The 19,506-nt window shown below is 42.9% G+C and overlaps 1 protein-coding gene across 1 annotated transcript; it reads right to left on the minus strand.

Moving 5' to 3' along the window:
- Nucleotides 1-531: 531 nt before the first annotated feature.
- LOC124147794 (X-ray radiation resistance-associated protein 1-like) lies at nucleotides 532-19,257 on the minus strand. The gene is made up of 15 exons (XM_046518568.2): nucleotides 19,139-19,257; nucleotides 17,355-17,560; nucleotides 16,485-16,629; nucleotides 15,453-15,550; nucleotides 15,075-15,223; nucleotides 14,599-14,700; nucleotides 12,405-12,775; nucleotides 10,816-10,973; nucleotides 9,954-10,105; nucleotides 8,538-8,598; nucleotides 6,315-6,569; nucleotides 3,562-3,715; nucleotides 2,718-2,830; nucleotides 2,004-2,171; nucleotides 532-1,198 (listed from the first exon to the last, which is right to left on the minus strand). Exons 1-15 carry the CDS (start codon nucleotides 19,230-19,232, stop codon nucleotides 1,049-1,051), a joined length of 2,376 nt encoding a protein of 791 aa, XP_046374524.2. The 5' UTR covers nucleotides 19,233-19,257; the 3' UTR covers nucleotides 532-1,048.
- Between the last annotated feature and the right edge of the window lie 249 nt (nucleotides 19,258-19,506).

The following is a 19,506-nucleotide window of genomic DNA, read 5'->3' on the forward strand; positions in this document are numbered from 1 at the left end:
CCTCAAGCTGATCTTCCACGGTGTGCAGGCTGTCATAGACCTGAGTTTTCCTCCTGTAGCGTAGCCATGTTATGACTGAACTCGTTCGCCATTTTGGTGACCTTGTTATCAATTTTGTGAAATTGTCACTAAAAGTTTGAATCTGACTTTGAAGTTTCATTACTGCTTTCATGATATCATCATTACTGCACTCACTGGGATTTGTTATTACTATTATGCCTGAATCAGACTGTGATAATATTTGCTGACGTGTCGTCAGACTGAGGTTTGACTCGACCAAGCCACTCATAACAAGTAGTGTAAATAAGAGCAAAATCAGTCTCAAAGTTAATGATACACTACTTTTTTTAACGATAATACATGTAGGCACTTTCTGGATTTGTCTGGTTGTTGAAAAGTTCCTATAGGCCCTGTGTTGTTCAATACTGATTCCCATTGTGAGAATTCAAATTCACACTTCTACACGGTAGGATTACACAGGATGCATATAATAACAGTATAATCCACTGAAAATAATGCTCAGAGCCAAGGTTGTATGAAAGTATTTATTTGTAAGAGGCAACCATGAAAACAGTAAGTCTAAGCTTGGATACAAGCATTGTATACACAGAAAGTCACTTAGCGGTTATCACAGATCAGTATCACATTAATTAGGACGGAATTGTGAACCAAATTTACAGTCATTACAATTCATTATTAACTATTCTCCCAAAGGAAGATAATGACACAGAGAAGCATTTTAATTAACATGAAAAGAAGCTAAAACAATCTAAAACAAACAAAAATCTACACTAAAACAACCACAAATACATACATGAACGATCAATAATTTGATTAACTCAATTGGAAATGACACAACAGGTCTTGACTTCAAAACTCAGAAGGATGGACACTTCTATGACTGATAGGAACTGATTTGTCTGGTGAGGAACAGAACTGACAGACTTGGAACGGACTTCAACAGCAGCATGTTGTGACCACAACACAATACACTGGAGGGACGTCAGGACAGACTGGAGATGTTGAGCTGTTGCCTGTTCAGGTCCAGTCACTCGCACACCTTCACCCCCTTCTTCTTGAGGGAGGTGATGTGTTTGTTGGCCTTCCCCACTTCATCGGCGGCCCCCTGCATGTGCTTCCTTGCCTCTCGGGCCTCCTTCATGGAGCTCACACGGACGACGTTGTAGCGACGCTGGATCTACAAGTCACAAACCATCTGTCAATCAGGGTGCTGGGATTAATGTAAAACAAATAACAGTTTCTAGGAATCAATTCAAATAATACTGAAAATAAGCACTTGTGATTCGTCTTGTCACCTGACCTAGAAGATATGATTTCCTTACAACATTGGCCTCGACACAACTGCTGCACTGAGAGAGTGCTACAGACTGTAGTATAGCAACAAACATTGACCTCAACCCAACCCTGGCCACCTGCATTGAGAGAGTGCTACAGACTGTAGTATAGCAACAAACATTGGCCTCAACACAACCGCTGTACTGAGAGAGTGCTACAGACTGTAGTATAGCAACAAACATTGGCCTCAACACAACCGCTGCACTGAGAGAGTGCTACAGACTGTAGTATAGCAATAAACATTGACCTCAACACAACCGCTTGCCACCTGCACTGAGAGAGTTCTACAGACTGTAGTATAGCAACAAACATTGGCCTCAACACAATCGCTAGTCACCTGCATTGCGAGAGTGCTACAGACTGTAGTATAGCAACAAACATTGGCCTCAACACAACCGCTAGTCACCTGCACTGAGAGAGTGCTACAGACTGTAGTATAGCAACAAACATTGGCCTCAACACAACCGCTAGTCACCAGCATTGAGAGAGTTCTACAGACCGTAGTATAGCAACAAACATTGGCCTCAACACAATCGCTAGTCACCAGCATTGAGAGAGTGCTACAGAACAACACTTGCACCTCACGCTTGAGGAAAGGTCCAAAGGTTTTTTTCCAAAAGGGCCTTCTATTGGATTTACAATGTTACCTGCTGGAGGAGAGATTGGGCTTCAGGGAACTGCTTCTTATATTGCTTCTTGTGGCTCAGCACATCCACCAGGCTTGCCTCATCCACTGTGCTTCGAGTTCGCAGGTTCTCAAGCACCTCATCAACTTTCTCTGCTTGGGTCTTGGGTTTAGGAGGCGGCACTGGCACCTACAGAACAATCAGAGAACTTAGCACTAAGCCGCAACCCAGACCAATTTTATAGGTATACATAGGGCTGACAGAATTTCAAACATTTTGGGGGTAATGTTATGTGATCACTTATCACTAGCCTTATTCAGGCTGGTAGACTTTATTGGTTAATTTCTACCCCTGACTTTACAAGAATTTGAGTACCAAATATGTTCACAATCACCAGAACATATTGAGTGAGTGAGTGAGTGAGTATGGTTTTATGCCACTTTTAGCAATATTCCAGCAATATCACGGCCGGGACACTAGAAATGGGCTTCACACATTGTACCCATGTTAGGAATCGAACCCGGGTCTTCGGCGTGACGAGCGAACGCTTTAACCACTAGGCTACCTGACATATTGAATATTGAATGATTATTTACAATTCTCTCCACAATCCATGGAACTCTAAATGGATCAACAGCCATCGGAAGTAGTATATATTTGCCCACAAAGATTGACATAATTTCACAGATAGTTCACATCACAACGTTTGAATATTTAGCAGTAAGTGAAACTGACCCTTCTGTACTCTGGGACTGGCCGTGTGACCTTGTCCAGGTGGACGGAGGGGTCCCGATACACCAGCTGGTGGGTCAGAGCATACTTCAGGGCTCGGACGTTGCCTTGGATATCTGAAACACGACATGGTGTTGCATCCGGTCAGCTGGTATGTTGTCATGTTCAGTACATACTGTATACATGACATTAATGTGAATTTCATGCCCTGGGCTAAAAGGTGGCATGAAATTAATGCGTAATGCAAGTATCCCTGCCTTTGAACTATAACAAGTAATCAGCAAACAATAACACCCAGACTGTAGACTTGTATTGCCATGATACAGTAAGGGGGGATAGCAGTTCGACTGCAAACTTAACTTCAACTGCTTGACATGGGATCTAACTTCCATCAAAAGCAGAACATTCCATATAACCTATATTCAAATGAGAAAGTGAGTGAGTGAGTGAGTTGGGTTTAACGCCGCTTTTAACATTATTACAGTTATATCACGGCGTGTCAGCTTAATGTGGGAGGAAAGCCCGAAGTGATGCAGGTCTCAGACGTTTACCACTTCGGTGAAACCCATAAGCACGGGTATGGTGCTGACAAACCTAGTAACATAATCGGGGCGAACCGGGATTCGAACCCACAATCGTAGGTTTCTGGCGTGCCCAAGGGACGCAACTCTGCACAGCAAATTGCGGCGCCCAGAAACTGAGAGTTCAAGAGGCCTTAACCCAGGGCAGCTCTGAACAGCCGAAATATGTTTATATGTCATGTGATGTGTCATGTGACTCAATAACAAGCACCTGTTCAGAAACTGAGAGTTACACAGGGCAGCTCTGAACAGCCAAAATATGTTACCTTTGGGAATCTCCCCATCCTCCTCATCTGAATCTACGTCCAGCAACTCCTCGTATCCACAATATCTATCGCTGATCTTCCCAGATTTCCTTCGCTCTCTCTTCTCCGTCTTCTCTTCTGAAGCAGCATTCTTTTCTTCCTCCTGGTCGTCCACCTGTAGCAAAAATCTATTTAGTTACCATGGTAACCATCACATTTGTTGTGCTCTGTAACATCATACCACCCGAGGAATAATGACTTAAATTGTTACCATAGATCCCAGGCTCCCATGTTACAAATCTAACTCCAGCTGTTTACCAAACAGCCACATCATGACGAGCATACCTCAACAGGTGCTCACGCTTTCAACCACTAGGTAACTAGTTCAGTCTGAATTCTGGAGTGAGTGAAGACATGATAGAGTAACTATGGTAAAGTGAAAGGATTGGGTGGTCCTTTACCTTTGTGAGTAGAATACTACAATCAGCAATATCATGGCAGTAAGTAAATATCTTGGAGACCAGACAAACCTGTGATTAATACAATGAGCTCAGATCCACACTGGCAATTCTAAACCCATCTTCCCGAGGCAAGAGAGTTAACTGACTATAAAAGTCCACTTTCCACCCTTGCCGAACTAGGCTGGTATTATGGAGTTACATTTTGGCTGGACTCACGAGTCGATGCATAGTCCAATCAAAATCGCGCACCAAAATCGAAATCTGGTTCGTAAACTGTCATGCAGAGTTTGGTGGATTGCAGGATTTGCAAAGCATGTGCACCGCTAACACGTTGTCAGTAGATATTTTCCAAATCTTTTCAAGGTTTTTAAATAAGGTGCTCATGTGATTTGATGCATTTCGCAATGTAAGACCTGTTTTATCACAATATAGATCTTAATTATTGATCAGAACCTCCTGACTGGGCGCCGCCATTTTGTTTGAAGCAAATGCAAGTGATACGAGAGGTGGAATCTGATTGGTCAATAGGAGAGGCTTAGAAGGGACATAACTGGTAACAGCCACTGGTGGCGCTACGATCGAGCCCAGGAATTCCAACCTAGTTCGGCAAGGGTGGAAACAGGACTATTAAAGTCAGTTAACTCTCTTGCCTCGGGAAGATGATCTCAACCTGGGGAGACCCACACAAGAGAGTGAACATTGTTTCTAAAAATACTCCGAAGTCTATCCAACTATTCCATCACAGAAGCATGTCTATAATCGTGAGGTGAAATTGGCTTTAATGTTGCATTGAAGATTATTATCCGTTATTTAGTTCTATAAACCCGTCAGTAGTCCAGACTAATGCTGGTTTTACAGTGCTACTGCACTGCAATATCATACTGCACTAGTAACTGGATAGCCGACTCAGATTTACCATGCTGACTTCTAGCCAACCAGTCCTTGTTTTATCCCCTTTATGCCAAGCACCAGGCAGGGAAACAACAAGTATAATTTTTTAACATATTTTGGTATGCCACGGCCCGGAATCAAACCACCAACTTTCTGCTCTCCCGGCAGACGCTCTATCAACTAGGCCATGGAGGTGGTTCTGTTAATAATAATGATCAAGTCTTTGACAGGAACACTGGTGGCTGACAGACAATCAATTAGGTAACACTACATTTCGAGCACCCGAAAATCAGGTCTTATGAGTGAGTGACATGGGTTTAAAGACGCTTTTAACAGTATTCCAGTCATATCGCGGCGTGTCAGCTTAATGTGGGTGGAAAGCCTGAAGTGATGCAGGTCTCAGACGTTTACCACTTCGGTGAAACCCACGAGCACGGGTATAGTGCTGACAAACCTAGAAACATAATCGGGGCGAACCGGGATTCGAACCCACAATCATAGGTTTCTGGCATGCCCAAGGGATGCAACTCTGCACAGCAAATCGAGGCACCTAAGATGACTGGGCTGCCCGTGCCCCCGAATTTGACAGAACTGTGATCCAAATCCTATGAATTCTACTGGAATATTTGACTAACTGTCCTGTGTTTCCGTGTGGGAACCTCCGCCTTAGATGGCTGGGCCACCCGTGCCCCCTCAGGTCTTATGACTAACATGTGCCATTCTGCCTAAGACTTCCCCAGGGGCTATGCCTGTTTGTTTCTTTGTTATTTTTGATGCAGTATTCAAGTTATGTGACGCTGGTCTGTGAATAAATCTGGACCGGTGAATGATATTGTGAGCAAGTCCATGCCGTCAGGGTACACAATCTCATTAAAATCAGATCTTAGTTCTCGCTACCGCCAAACAAAGATCTGAGGACATCCCATTACGGGTCACGTCAGACCGACCTTACACGAACTTTGACTGACCAATGGTATGACCAATCAGAAGGCAGTTTTCTCGTTCTTTACGGCACTAATTTCAAATTGGCGACTACGCTTCGAAACATATTTTGACAAATTTGAAACCTGGAATGGCTAATAGATGGTCTAGACTGTATGGATTCAGTCGTTAAACCTGTAACTATCGTTCGGTATACCCGTGTTAAAGTTTTCGAGGTTGTATGATTAGAAATCACATTCCGACTGTCACTTTCATGATCTGGTAAGCGACGCTCTGATTGGTCCGATGAAGGGTCGTTCTGACGTGACCCCTAATGGGATGTCTCCAGATCTTTGTTTAGCGGTAGCGAGAACTAAGGTCTGATTTTAATGAGATTGTCAGGGTACAACGACACGCAATTTACCAAGTTGTCGAGTCAGACCACTTGATCCATTTTGTCACCTCTTATGACAAGCCTAGGGAAGAGATTCACCATCTCACCTGTGTCATAAAGAAGGCGTCTTCACTGCTTGTGGTGGCCATCTTATCCTCTGTCCATGCATCGACTCGTGGTGACGGCTGTGGACATTCTTTGGAGACCCGGGGTGAGATGGGTGGCAGAGGTTTCTGCAGATCCAGTCCAGACAGAGTTCTCTCCCCTTGACCAGGGTGTTGCGGGGCTTGTTGAGGGGGAGCTTCTAACATCAGCCTGTCCTCTATGCTGGGTTTGGGCACCTTCGGCACAGTGCCAGACACCTAGAAAGATACATGCAGAGTACAGCCATTGAAGCCATGCTACGTTCAAGCTGTGTCCACACGATGATATATAGGCCCGTCAAAGAAATATTCTTGTCTCTCATATTTTCTTCAAAACAGAATGGGAGGATTGTATTGCCTTTATTCCATTTTTTAGTAGGTTACAAATCTATACTATGCTATAAATGTAACTTGATTCTAATGTATCATGTGATCTCTTACAACAGTAGAAACTAACATGTTTAGTCCGCTGATCCTTATAATAACATACAGCAAATGGCAAATTTCTAATAGTCCTATTGGGCAGTTTGGGAAGGTTGGTTGGTTTGTTGTTTAACGCCGCACTCAGCAATATTCCAGCTATATGATGGCGGTCTGTAAATAATCGAGTCTGGACCAGAAAATCCAGTGATTAATATCATGAGCATCGATCCACGCAATTGGGATTGATGACATGAATCAACCAAGTCAGAGACCCTGACCATCCGATCCCGTTAGTCGCCTTTTACGACATGCATAGTCACCTTTTACGGTAAGCATGGGTTTGCTGAAGACCTATTCTACCCCGGAATCTGCACGGGTCCAGTTTGGGAAGGACTACAGGACTAGTGCCAATTTCTAATGCTGTTTTTTTACCTCGCCCCCCATGTCCTGAAGTATGATTTGTTTGTATTTTATTTAACGCCACACTCAACAATATTCCAGCTATATGAAGGCGGTCTGATAACAATCGAAACTGGACCAGACAATCCAGTGATTGATATGGTTAGCTGGGTATGAGACACACAATCAACCAAGGTCTTGAGCCTGAACACCCAATCCATCGGTCACCTCTTACGTACTGCATCGGCTGCTGGGACCTGTTCTAACCCAGAAGTTCCCCAGGACTCTCCAGATATGAAAATACCATACAGATGTATTGGTCACACAGAAGCGCTGACACAGCTTCAATGGAAGGGGTCCATTTTATGATTGGGAGTAAACAAACAGTAGACTGTTGAGTTGCACTACGACTATCGTAGCCCCAGGGATTTATCTACGATTCCAAACTCAGTGTCCTTGGCAGGAAACTGGGAAAATATTGTGATATTTTTCAAAATGGAATTTTCATAATATCCTTAGTTTCATAAGATCTGAGGAATTGGGAAAATTGTACTTCAATTTGGGAAGTGTTACTGTCATTTTCTGCAGCAGTGGGGCCAAATATTGCCTCTGATTAGGTCAAGATAAATCCCAGGGCACCGTTCCACAAAGCGATCTTAGTGCTACTACTGTCATAAGTCTATGTTAAAGTATGGGAGTTATGATCATCTTAGTGCTACAACTGTCATAAGTCTATGTTAAAGTATGGGAGTTATGATCATCTTAGCGCTACAATCACTTTGTGGGGCCCTGAACTCTTATATTAAAGTGAGGAAGTTCAGCTATATGATCGTATCATGCCACCATTAATACAGGAAGTATGCTATATTTCATATAGTAACATAGAACATAAGTAAAATAATCTTTCATATTTTCTGATAAATGTACAACAAGAAAATTCTGTTCCCTGTACATGAAGCAAGATGAACTTACCAGTGCAGTCATACCTCTGAAGACTTGAACATTTTCTCTGGTGAAAATGAATTTGACAGAGTGAGCGAGTTGGGTTTAAAGACGCTTTTAACACTATTCCAGTTATATCACAGCGTGTCAGCTTAATGTGGGAGGAAAGCCAGAAGTGATGCAGGTCTTAGACGTTCACCACTTCAGTGAAACCCACGAGCACGGGTATGGTGCTGACAAACCTAGAAACATAATCGGGGCGAACCGTAATTAGGACCCACAATCATAGGTTTCTGGCGTGCCCAAAGGACGCAACTCTGCAAAGCGAATCACTGCACCTTAGACGACTGGGCCAACAGTGCCCCCGAATTTGACAGAAATGTGATCCAAATCCTATGAATTGTAATGGAATATTTGACTAACCGTCCTGTGTTTCCGTGTGTGAACCTCCAGATGCGGCTTCACTATTGATGGCTGCTCTTTCCTGAAATAACAAGATGGTTCAAATACAAAATTTGAACTAGCTCTTGACTCTTAAGAGTTTCTTGGCATTCAGTCCAACCCCACACGGGTTATTAAACGTCTGCTAATTTTGTTTGAAATAAGCATCTCTTCAACCTGCAGTGTATGGGTACCTGGTTGGATGAGATGGTAATGTGACTGGCAAACCTCCTAGTGCCTAAATGGCAGCTTTGTTGTATGTTCCCCAGGGAGCTGAGACTGTACTATGTATTACCTAACGACCTTGATGCCCAGCCTGTCTTTAAGGAAGCGCTTCAAGAGGGGTGGATTGCATGTTCCCCAGGGAGCTGAGAATGTACTATGTATTACTTGACGAGCTTGATGCCTAGCCTGTCCTGAAGGAAGTGCTTCAATAGGGGTGGGTTGCCGCTGTGGTTGGTGGTCAGTGTGTTTGTTGTATGTTCCCCAGGGAGCTGAGAATGTACTATGTATTACCTGACGAGCTTGATGCCTAGTCTGTCCTGAAGGAAGCGCTTCAAGAAGGGTGGGTTGCCGCTGTGGTTGGTGGTCAGTGTGTTTGTTGTATGTTCCCCAGGGAGCTGAGAATGTACTATGTATTACCTGACGAGCTTGATGCCTAGTCTGTCCTGAAGGAAGCGCTTCAAGAAGGGTGGGTTGCCGCTGTGGTTGGTGGTCAGTGTGTTTGTTGTATGTTCCCCAGGGAGCTGAGAATGTACTATGTATTACCTGACAAGCTTGATGCCTAGTCTGTCCTGAAGGAAGCGCTTCAAGAGGGGTGGGTTGCCACTGTGGTTGGTGGTCAGTGTGTTTGTTGTATGATCCCCAGGGAGCTGAGATTGTACTATGTATTACTTGACGAGCTTGATGCCTAGCCTGTCCTGAAGGAAGTGCTTCAATAGGGGTGGGTTGCTGCTGTTGTTGGTGGTCAGTGTGTTTGTTGTATGTTCCCCAGGGAGCTGAGAATGTACTTTGTATTACCTAACGAGCTTGATGCCTAGTCTGTCCTGAAGGAAGCGCTTTAAGAGGGGTGGGTTGCCGCTGTGGTTGGTGGTCAATGTGTTTGTTGTATGTTCCCCAGGGAGCTGAGATTGTACTATGTATTACTTGACGAGCTTGATGCCTAGCCTGTCCTGAAGGAAGTGCTTCAATAGGGGTGGGTTGCTGCTGTGGTTGGTGGTCAGTGTGTTTGTTGTATGTTCCCCAGGGAGCTGAGAATGTACTATGTATTACCTAACGAGCTTGATGCCTAGCCTGTCCTGAAGGAAGCGCTTCAAGAGGGGTGGGTTGCTGCTGTGGTTGGTGGTCAGTGTGTTTGTTGTATGTTCCCCAGGGAGCTGAGAATGTACTATGTATTACCTGACGAGCTTGATGCCTAGTCTGTCCTGAAGGAAGCGCTTCAAGAGGGGTGGGTTGCCGCTGTGGTTGGTTGTCAGGGGGTTGCTGTGTATCACCAGCTCCACCAGCATGGGCCACGCCGCCACGGCCAACAGAGCATCCTCGTCACTTATCTACACACAACACAAACAGCACAAGTGAGTTAGTAACAATGCTACTCTAAGCAACATCATAATGGGGGTTAAATTGTACATCAGAGCAGCCAGCCGCAGCAATCTGCAAAATGGGGGTGAACATGTGATTTGAACCCATAAATAAATTGCAATTGATTCTGGGGTGTTTGATTATCTAACTGAGCAATTTTTTTTCGTTAATGTTTCCATATACTGTAACAAGATTAGGCCACGTTTATTAATAAGAATTGAATTCAACAAGTACAATACACAGATTGACGTGAAGTATGTTCACAATTTTTCACCCTTATACCTCCATAAAGGCCAAAACTATTGAAGTCAATACTTTAATGAAAAAGAAATTACTTGTGGGTTCAGAGAAGAAAACTGCATTGACCGAAACCACATCAGATGGTGAAAGCTAAAATTGGCCCGTAGGGATTACAGGTAAGAATATTGGTCCCTTGTAACCCATGCTTGTCGTAAGAGGCAACTAATGGGATCGGTTGGTCAGACTCACTGACTTGGTTGATGCATGTCATCGTATCCCAATTGCTTAGATTGATGCTCATGTCAGACACTGGATTGTCTGGTTCCGACTTGATTATTTACAGAATGACGTCATATACCTGGAAAATTGCTCAGTGCTGTGTTAAACAACAAACAAACAAACAAACAAGAAGCTAAAATGTCCCTGAAGTGAGCATTACCTGGTTATGCGCCAGACTCAGATAGCGCAGTTCAGGGAAGGGGCACTGTGCTTGCTGGTCCTCCGCCTGGTGAGTTGTCTCCCCTGCATCATCATTCAACTCGTTCATCCGAGCGGTCAGGTCTCCAACGTTCAAACTGAGGTCATCATTTAACAGCTCTGGAGATGAACAATAAATTTCAATGCTGGCATTAAAACAATAGAAACTGACCTGAAAAGGTTTAGTCAAATCATGTGGTTGACACTGACCTTATATATTGACTTGTGATCAGTATTGACTAAGTGTGCTAGAAAATAACAAGGCATCAACCAACGGTTCACCCATCTTTCTAAAGAAGATCTTGTTCAAATGCTTGATAACAGGACCTGAGGTGAGGTGAAATGGGGTTTAATGTGTCCAAGAGTTTTGCACTTATATAGCGACGTGGATAGTGCAAACCCACTAAGATCCAAAGACGCAGTTTAACACTCCAATACTCCGCTTAGACACAGTATACTGTCTCCAAGCAGACCAGTCCTTGTTTTAGACCCTTAATGCCGAGCGCCAGGCAGGGTTACAGCAAGTTCCATCTTTGAACATCTTTTGGTATGACGCGGCCGGGGATTGAACCCTGGACATTCCTGTCTCAAGGCGGATGCTCAACCACTAGACCAAACAGGCGGATGCTCTACCACTAGACCACAGAGGCAGACACTCTACCACTAGGCCACGGAGGCTGACGCTCTACCACTAGACCACGGCGGCGGATGCTCTAACACTACACCACGGAGACGGACACTCTACCACTACACCACAGAGGCTGACACTCTACCACTACACCACGGAGGTGGACGCTCTACTACTAGACCACGGAGGCAGACACTCAACCACTAGACCACAGAGGCGGACACTCAACCACTAGACCACAGAGGCGGACACTCTGCCACTACACCACGGAGGTGGACGCTCTACTACTACACCACGGAGCCGGACACTCTGCCACCACACCACAGAAGCTGACGCTCTACCACTAGACCACGGAGGCTGAAGCACTACCACTAGACGACGGAGGTGGACACTCTACCACTAGACCACAGAGGTGGACGCTCTACCACTAGGCCACGGAGGCTGACGCTCTACCACTAGACCACGGAAACCCCATTGTTATGGGACTTCCCAAATAATGGAACAGTGGAACAATTATTGTTTGTTTGTTGTTTAACGCCACATTCAGCAATATTCCAGCTATATGACGGTGGTCTGTAAATAACTGAGTATGGACAAGGCAATCCAGTGATTGATATCATGAGCAACTACACAATTGGGATATGATGACATGCATCAACCAAGTCAGCGAGTCTGACCACCTGATCCCGTTAGTAGGCTCTTACGACAAGCGTAGTCACCTGTTACGGCAAGCATGGGTTGCTGAAGACCAATTTGAACCTGGATCTTCACGGATCTGGAACAATTGGAATGAACCAGCCAATCAGCATGAAGCAAAAATTACAATGTTAAAAAAACAAAAACAAAATCACCACCATCCGTACCATAACAGTACAATAATATGTCACGCCTAATGGTCCTTTCACAGTGTCAGGCAACTTTACCTTTCTCCTCTGTTGTCGTGTTATCCTGTACAGGATTCGCCTCCATTTTGGGTTTCTCAGTGTCCTCTACATTGACTGCCTCCTCTTCCTCCTCCACCTTGGTGAGATGAGATACCTCCTTCAGTGCTTCAGCCTTGACCTCAATCTGAACTTTGACCTCAGGAGAGGCGGCTCTCTGCACATCAGCATTACCTGAGTGTGCAGAGTTACTTGCCCTTGATTTTGAGCGTCGGCTACTTCTACCTCCCTTTGCACTTGACTTGCTCTTCTTTTCAGGGATTGTGATTTCCTGGGTCACGACCTTGCCCTCTACGGACTTTAGTTGTGGAACGTAAGCAATTTGATTCTTCTCCATATTGAGATGATGAAGTCTGAACAGAAAACAACTTCCACTTTATCAAGGTTTGAATGGTATTTAGAAGTTGGATATGAGGTGAGGTGAGGTGAGGTGAGGTGAGGTGAGGTGAGGTGAGGTGAGGTGAGGTGAGGTGAGGTGAGGTGAGGTGAAATGACGCTTAACATCATGTTCAAGAATATCGCACTTATATAGCGATGTTTATAGTGCTAGCCCACTGAGATACAATATTGCAGGTTAACACTCCAATACTCCACTCAGACACAGTATACTGCATGCATGTGTGTGTGGCTGCTTGTCCTAGTCCGAACTATGGCTGATCTTATTGTGCCGACCACTGAGACACCATACCGCATTTTAACAAGGACACCCCACTCAGACACAGTGCACTGACTATGAGCTGACCAGTCCTTGTTTTGGCCCCTTAATGCCGAGCGCCAGGCAGGGTAATAACAAGTACCATCTTTTAGCATCATTTGGAATGAAGCAGCTCTCCCAAACAAATGCTCTATCCACTAGACCATGGAGGAAGTCATTTATGAATCAAATAACATATCAGCAGTGTTAGAAACTACACAGAAATGTCGCTATATTTGTAATTACAGAATTTGACCATCCATCTTTTGAGTAAATCCTGCTTTCTATGACAAAGTTCCCTATCCATGTAGCTAGACCCTATTGAGTTGTGCAACATACAGAAAGCAGGGATTGAAATGCTGGGTTGTTTCAAAGGTGCCGCAGGGCACAAAAATACTTTCAGACATGCCCACTGAAATTTAGGCATGCCAAAAGAAATCACAGAGAACTTATCTAACTGTGCCATTATGATTTAAACAGTGCCATTGCCACTCTAATACAAGGAATTTCCAAACCTAGGAGTGTTTTCTATCTGTTTCTCATCACAGTTTGTTTGTGTGTTGTTTAACGCTGCACTCAGCAATAGTCCAGCTATATGACAGCGGTCTGTAAATAATCGAGCCTGGACCAGACAATTCAGTGATTGACATCATGAGCATCGATCCACGCAATTGGGATCGATGACATGTAATGGGTCAACCAAGTCAGCGAGCCTGACCACCCAATCCCGTTAGTCGCCTCTTATGACAAGCATAGTCGACTTTCACAGCAGGCATGGGTTGCTGAAGACCTATTCTACCCCGGATCTTCACCAGTCTCTCACTACAGAAATACACATATGTAACATTCTCCATGAATGACACACAACCATTGCTCCTTGTATATCTACCAAGCTGTTTGCTCAGATTCTGTATGCTGAATACCAATACAAGTCAGTCACCAAAACATGTTCTACCAAGGGGACCTCAAGATGGTACTTGTTGTTACCTTGTCTGGCACTCGACATTAAGGGGCTAAAAGAAGGACTGGTTAGCTAGGAGTCAGTATATTGTGTCTTAGTGGGGTATTCATGTTAAACTGTGTGACATGGTATCTCAGTAGGCTAGCACTATAAAATTGTCATTAGTCTGGACTTTAACATGCACGCACGCACGCACGCACGCACGCACGCAATTATCTTGGATGCGACGTTAAACCCCATTTCACCTCACCTCAGATTAATCTTTGTAACTTGGGTACCGGTAATGTCAATTGTGCTTATACAGTAAACTACGTTAATAACAAACTAAAAGGGACCACTAATTTAAGTTTGTTAAAACTGTAGTTCATAAGCATATATTCAGCCTATACACAGGAAATGAACAGGACCAAAAAACAGTTTGTTATATCCGTCATTTCGTTATAAGTGTGTTTGTTATAAAGTAGTTTACTGTATGGATGAAATTCGGTGGATATGTCAGTTTGCTAACTAGTGTTTCTTACTTTTGTAACCCAGCCAGTGCTGCGAACACGCTCACATCACCAAGTTTGTTGTCATCCAGCATGAGTACTTCCAGCTTTGTGAACCTTTGGTACCGTGTCTTTCTGATGGAAGCAGAACAGAGGGATGGAACAGTCAATATAGATTTAGTCAAATCTTAGTCAAATCGAAATATGTTTTACATTTGAATGCATTAAGGAGTACAGCAGGATAAGTGAAAAATATACATGATACTTGATTTATTTGAGATTTTGTTTTCCTCAAGATGCAAGAGGTGCCAAAATGGATAAAGTGACCGAGGAACAATGACAAATTAGAAAAATGAATAAGAATTGGACTTCTTGTAGATTGTATGTACATTTATATAAGGGTTTTAACTGCTCATTAAGGTTTAAAAAATCTATACAATAAATTGAAATCATGGTTGATGGGGGTTATTGCTACTCTTAAATCTTAAGTGAATGCAGGTCAGACTGACTGTTTTGGATCTGGGATATAGGGCAGCGACATGTCAGCAGGCAGTGTCTTGAAGTTGTTGCCGGTGAGGTGTAGGACCTTGAGATTCTGGAGTAACCCCAGTGCCAGGACGTCCTCAGAAGACAGGTTGTTGTAGGACAAGTCCAGTAACTGTAACACACAGTCAGAACTAGTAGCATGTGGTACTGTTGGTGAAGTCATAATAGTAGTAGCAATATCAGTAGTAGTAGTAGTAGTAGTAGTAGTAGTAACAGCAGCAGTAGAAGGTAGAAGTATCAAAGTAGTAGTAGTAGTAGTAGTAGTAGTAGTAGTAGTAGTAGTAGGAGCACATATTGTGTCAGGATCTCATGTGTCAACATGTCATTGGATATTGTCTTACCTCCAGAAATGGGTAGTCTGTGACATCTATCTTCAAACTGCGCAAACCATTCAAAGGCATCTCAAGTTCTCGTATGATAGGGAAGCCACGGAAGGCCTCTGAAATAAAACATGACAATACAACAGTGAAAGAATACATTTAAAAGTTCATTTCTGATATCAAGACACAAAAGGTAATTCATATACCATAGGCCATAGGTCTGCCTTGAGCCTGGAAGGATGGTGTTTTGTTCTCTGGATGCGTCAAACCAAAAGACGTAAGAAGATAGTACATGAGGTTTCCCTGCCTGGTGCTCGGCCTTAAGGAGATGAAACAAGGTGTGATTGGCTCTGAGTCAGTATACTGTGTTTGAGTGGGGTATCCATGTTAAACTGTGACATGGTATCTCAGTGGGCTAGCACTATAAAACAGACATTAAATCGGAGTAGTACAGACAGACAGACAATAATCTTGAATGGAACGTTAAACTTCATTTCACCCCCAATCATCACCATCTCACTGTGAAGCAACGTATGTGATAAACACTGTGTCGTGACTTGGGTGTATACATCTTTAGCCTCAGCCCCATTTATTTAGCAGTCTCACATGACATAGCTGCAATACTGTGAACTAACATAATAGCGTTAAACACAATTACTCTTCTAATTTCTAAATGTAATGCTTCCGTGGGGACTCCAGGCTTGAATTGGTCCCCAGCATCCGCTGCTGGTCGTAAGATGTGACTTAGTGGATCTGGTGGTCAGACTCTGTGACTTCGTTGATTGTACGACATCGTTCCCCGGCGGCGTTAATTGTTCCTCATAATATTAATTACTGGATTGCCTGGTCCAGATTTGATTATTTTCAGATCGCTATCATATAGCTGGAATATTGCTGAGAGCAGCAATAAACAAGCACACAGACACTCTTAACGCTATGCATTCGATTCCCTAGGAGGTACCTTTTATACTCACATTAGGAACCTATCAAATGTTCAGCTGTGCATAACAAAATGTTGAACAAATGAATCCAAAAATATAACAAATGTCTCACCAAAGGGGAGATAATTCTCTCCCGCATTGACATAAGCAACATTGTCAAAGAGGCTGAAGTCGTCCTCCTTGACCTCACTGAGCTCCTTGCCCGCGATGTTGATGGAGCACAGGTCCGAGGGATCCTCCACACAACACTGCTTCATCTAAAACAGTTAAACATCCAAACATTGCTTCATCTAAAACAGTTAAACATCCAAACATTGCTTCATCTAAAACAGTTAAACATCCCAACATTGCTTCATCTGTAACAGTTAACATCCCAACATTGCTTCATCTAAAACAGTTAAACATCCCAACACTGCTTCATCTAAAACAGTTAAGCATCCCAACATTGCTTCATCTAAAACAGTTAAACATCCCAACATTGCTTCATCTGTAACAGTTAAACATCCCAACATTGCTTCATCTAAAACAGTTAAACATCCCAACATTGCTTCATCTAAAACAGTTAAACATCCCAACATTGCTTCATCTAAAACACTTAAACATAACATCATTTTCTGTAACAGTTATACATAACATTTTTTTTTTCTGTAACATTCAAACATAATATTGTTATCTGTAACAGTTAATCACATTGTTATCTGTAACAGTTAAACATCACAACATTGCTTTCTGTAACAGTTAAACATAATATTGTTATCTGTAACAGCTAAACATCACATTGTTGTCTGTAACAGTTAAACATCCCAACATTGTTGTCTGTAACAGTTAAACATCCCAACACTGCTTCATCTGTAACAGTTAAACATCACAACGCTGTACTAAATGGTTCATATACATGATATAAGGTAGTCTAGTTTGAATTACATAGAAATCAGAATGACATCAACTGACGTCAAAGATACAGGAAGACAGTTATCCTTACAAGGAAGAATCCATCCAAGGTAGGGGCCTCCTCTTCTTCTTCCTCCTCATCTTCATCAAATTTCTGACCATCAAGGGTTGTACCAAGACGCTCAGTCTTTTTCCTTTCTTCTCTGATCCTTGAGTAAGTCCTTGGTTTAGTGCACAGGACAGCCTTAAATCTTCTCCTCTGCTCCGCTCTATGAGCTATGAGCCATGCTCCACCACCTGGAAACATAACCATCATTTATAGGCTTTCAGGTTGTTATTGTCATTCATTGCCCAGAAATATGTCATTTGGAACTGATGGTAAACGCCGGAGTTTCAAATGTAAAACACTTCGGTCCATCAAAAGCTCATTAACAGTGCAAAGCTGAAACACATATGTTCACTGATATTGTAAATACAGAAAAGGATTTCTGTAGTTTTCCATTGCAGTCCCATTGACATGTACTCAAACAAGAGTGACACATACATGACACTAATGCTATGATGTCAAGATACAATGGATGACGTCACGTGATGTATTGTTTATTGACAAAAATTATATAAATACACATATCAAAAATATGAATTGAACTGCATTGAAAAATGCACAAAAGCTCTACCACTGCCTATTGCATAACAGACATGTATCGCTGTAGTGGGATTAAACCACATGTCATGGCCCAAAGGCATTTTCAAAATAATTCTATTGCCTCAATGCTGCAGAAAAACCATACTATGTGCATATGTAACCATAGCAAAACCAGACTAGGCCTTCCACTTGCCTGAGGACATCATAGACACGGTTCTTACAAACTGTCTTGTCTCTAATTGAAGAGTTAGCTGTATTTTGCATGTTTTCCACAACTTGCCATGAGAATAATTACGTTTGAGTAAATACTTAATGGCATAAAATAGTTGTGAAAAAATAAAATGTTTTAGATTAAGTAGTCTAATGACTTGATGATTATGATGGTAAGTGGTTTATTATGGTATCTGGCGGTCTGACAAAAAAAATTGATCTGTTTGTAGCAGGGTGTGGAGTCATCCCACAGATGACATCCTTATCTTGTCAACTTGCTGACGGGGTAAACCTGTTTGGTCATGTGTCCCACCTCTGATCAGAGGGTCTGTGGTTCGAATCCCATCCTGGAACTCGGACATTTTATGACCGCTACTTTGGCGCCCAATGTGGGGCTGAGCGCATTCATATTAAATTTGAGCAAAATAAGTCTCAGTACGCTACTATGCCGCCCGGGACATGCCTTCTGTTGACTGGGAAGTATGTAGCAGGGCGTGGAGTCATCCCACATATGACATCCTTACCTTGTCACTTGCTGACGGGGTTAACCTCTTTGGTCATGTGGACAAGGAGTCCGACCTCTGATCAGAAGGCCCGTGGTTCGAATCCCATTATAGGACTCTAACATTTTATGGCCTCTACATGTTCATCATGATGATCCATGTGGAGACAATGTTCTCTACCGGCTCTGTGCAGTTTGATAAACAGCAGAGTTTGCACAGAGCATTGATGATGAGAGCCGTGTTTACATGCGTGTCGACTACTTTGAGCTTGCATGGGACCCAGACCAAATTATGTTAACTATACAAATACATTCCTGAACCTAATAAACTTCCTACAGAATAATCATTTAAAATGACAGTAAGTAGAAAGGGTTAGAAGTTAGTCTGAGAGTCGTATTCACTCCACGCGCACTTTGCTGCTTTCCAAATTGGCTACATTTCAATTTTAAAATCTGTGACATCAACCCAAAATCAAATACACAACAACCATTTTGATTTTATTAATTAACTGAGTACCGTCGTATCCATGGCCAAATATACTCCGGACCGGGAAACAATTTGAAGCAAAAACTCCAGATCCATCATCAAATCGTAACCCTTCCGTCGCCATTTTGAAACATCGCTAAGGCAACAGCGGTTACATCTAAAAGTTGTCATGAATCCTATTCGGAAAATAAAATGAACAAAATGCTTTCAGCTTTTAGTTACACGCTATAAAATATGGAGATATAGTTAAATAAAATTTTAGTCGATGCGTATATTCAATTTTATAATACATTAACAAGGAAATATTTTAGTACATTTTCCTTTAAGAAATCCTGAACATGTTTTACACTTATTCCAACTGGTACTGCTGCCAGAATGCGTGATCATTAGACGTTATC

This window comes from Haliotis rufescens, unplaced genomic scaffold (assembly GCF_023055435.1).
Source record: "Haliotis rufescens isolate VD_foot unplaced genomic scaffold, xgHalRufe1.0.p SCAF_9, whole genome shotgun sequence".
Taxonomy (NCBI): domain Eukaryota; kingdom Metazoa; phylum Mollusca; class Gastropoda; order Lepetellida; family Haliotidae; genus Haliotis; species Haliotis rufescens.

Bases quoted from the DNA above. Each gene is read 5' to 3' on its own strand.
- LOC124147794 (XM_046518568.2), bottom strand. From the start codon at position 19,232: ATGGCGACGGAAGGGTTACGATTTGATGATGGATCTGGAGTTTTTGCT. The intron at 10,974-12,404 runs GTAAAGTTGCCT...GTTCATCTCCAG, and splicing joins CACGACAACAGAGGAGAAAG to AGCTGTTAAATGATGACCTC. The intron at 3,716-6,314 runs GTGAGATGGTGA...TTTTTGCTACAG, and splicing joins ACGCCTTCTTTATGACACAG to GTGGACGACCAGGAGGAAGA.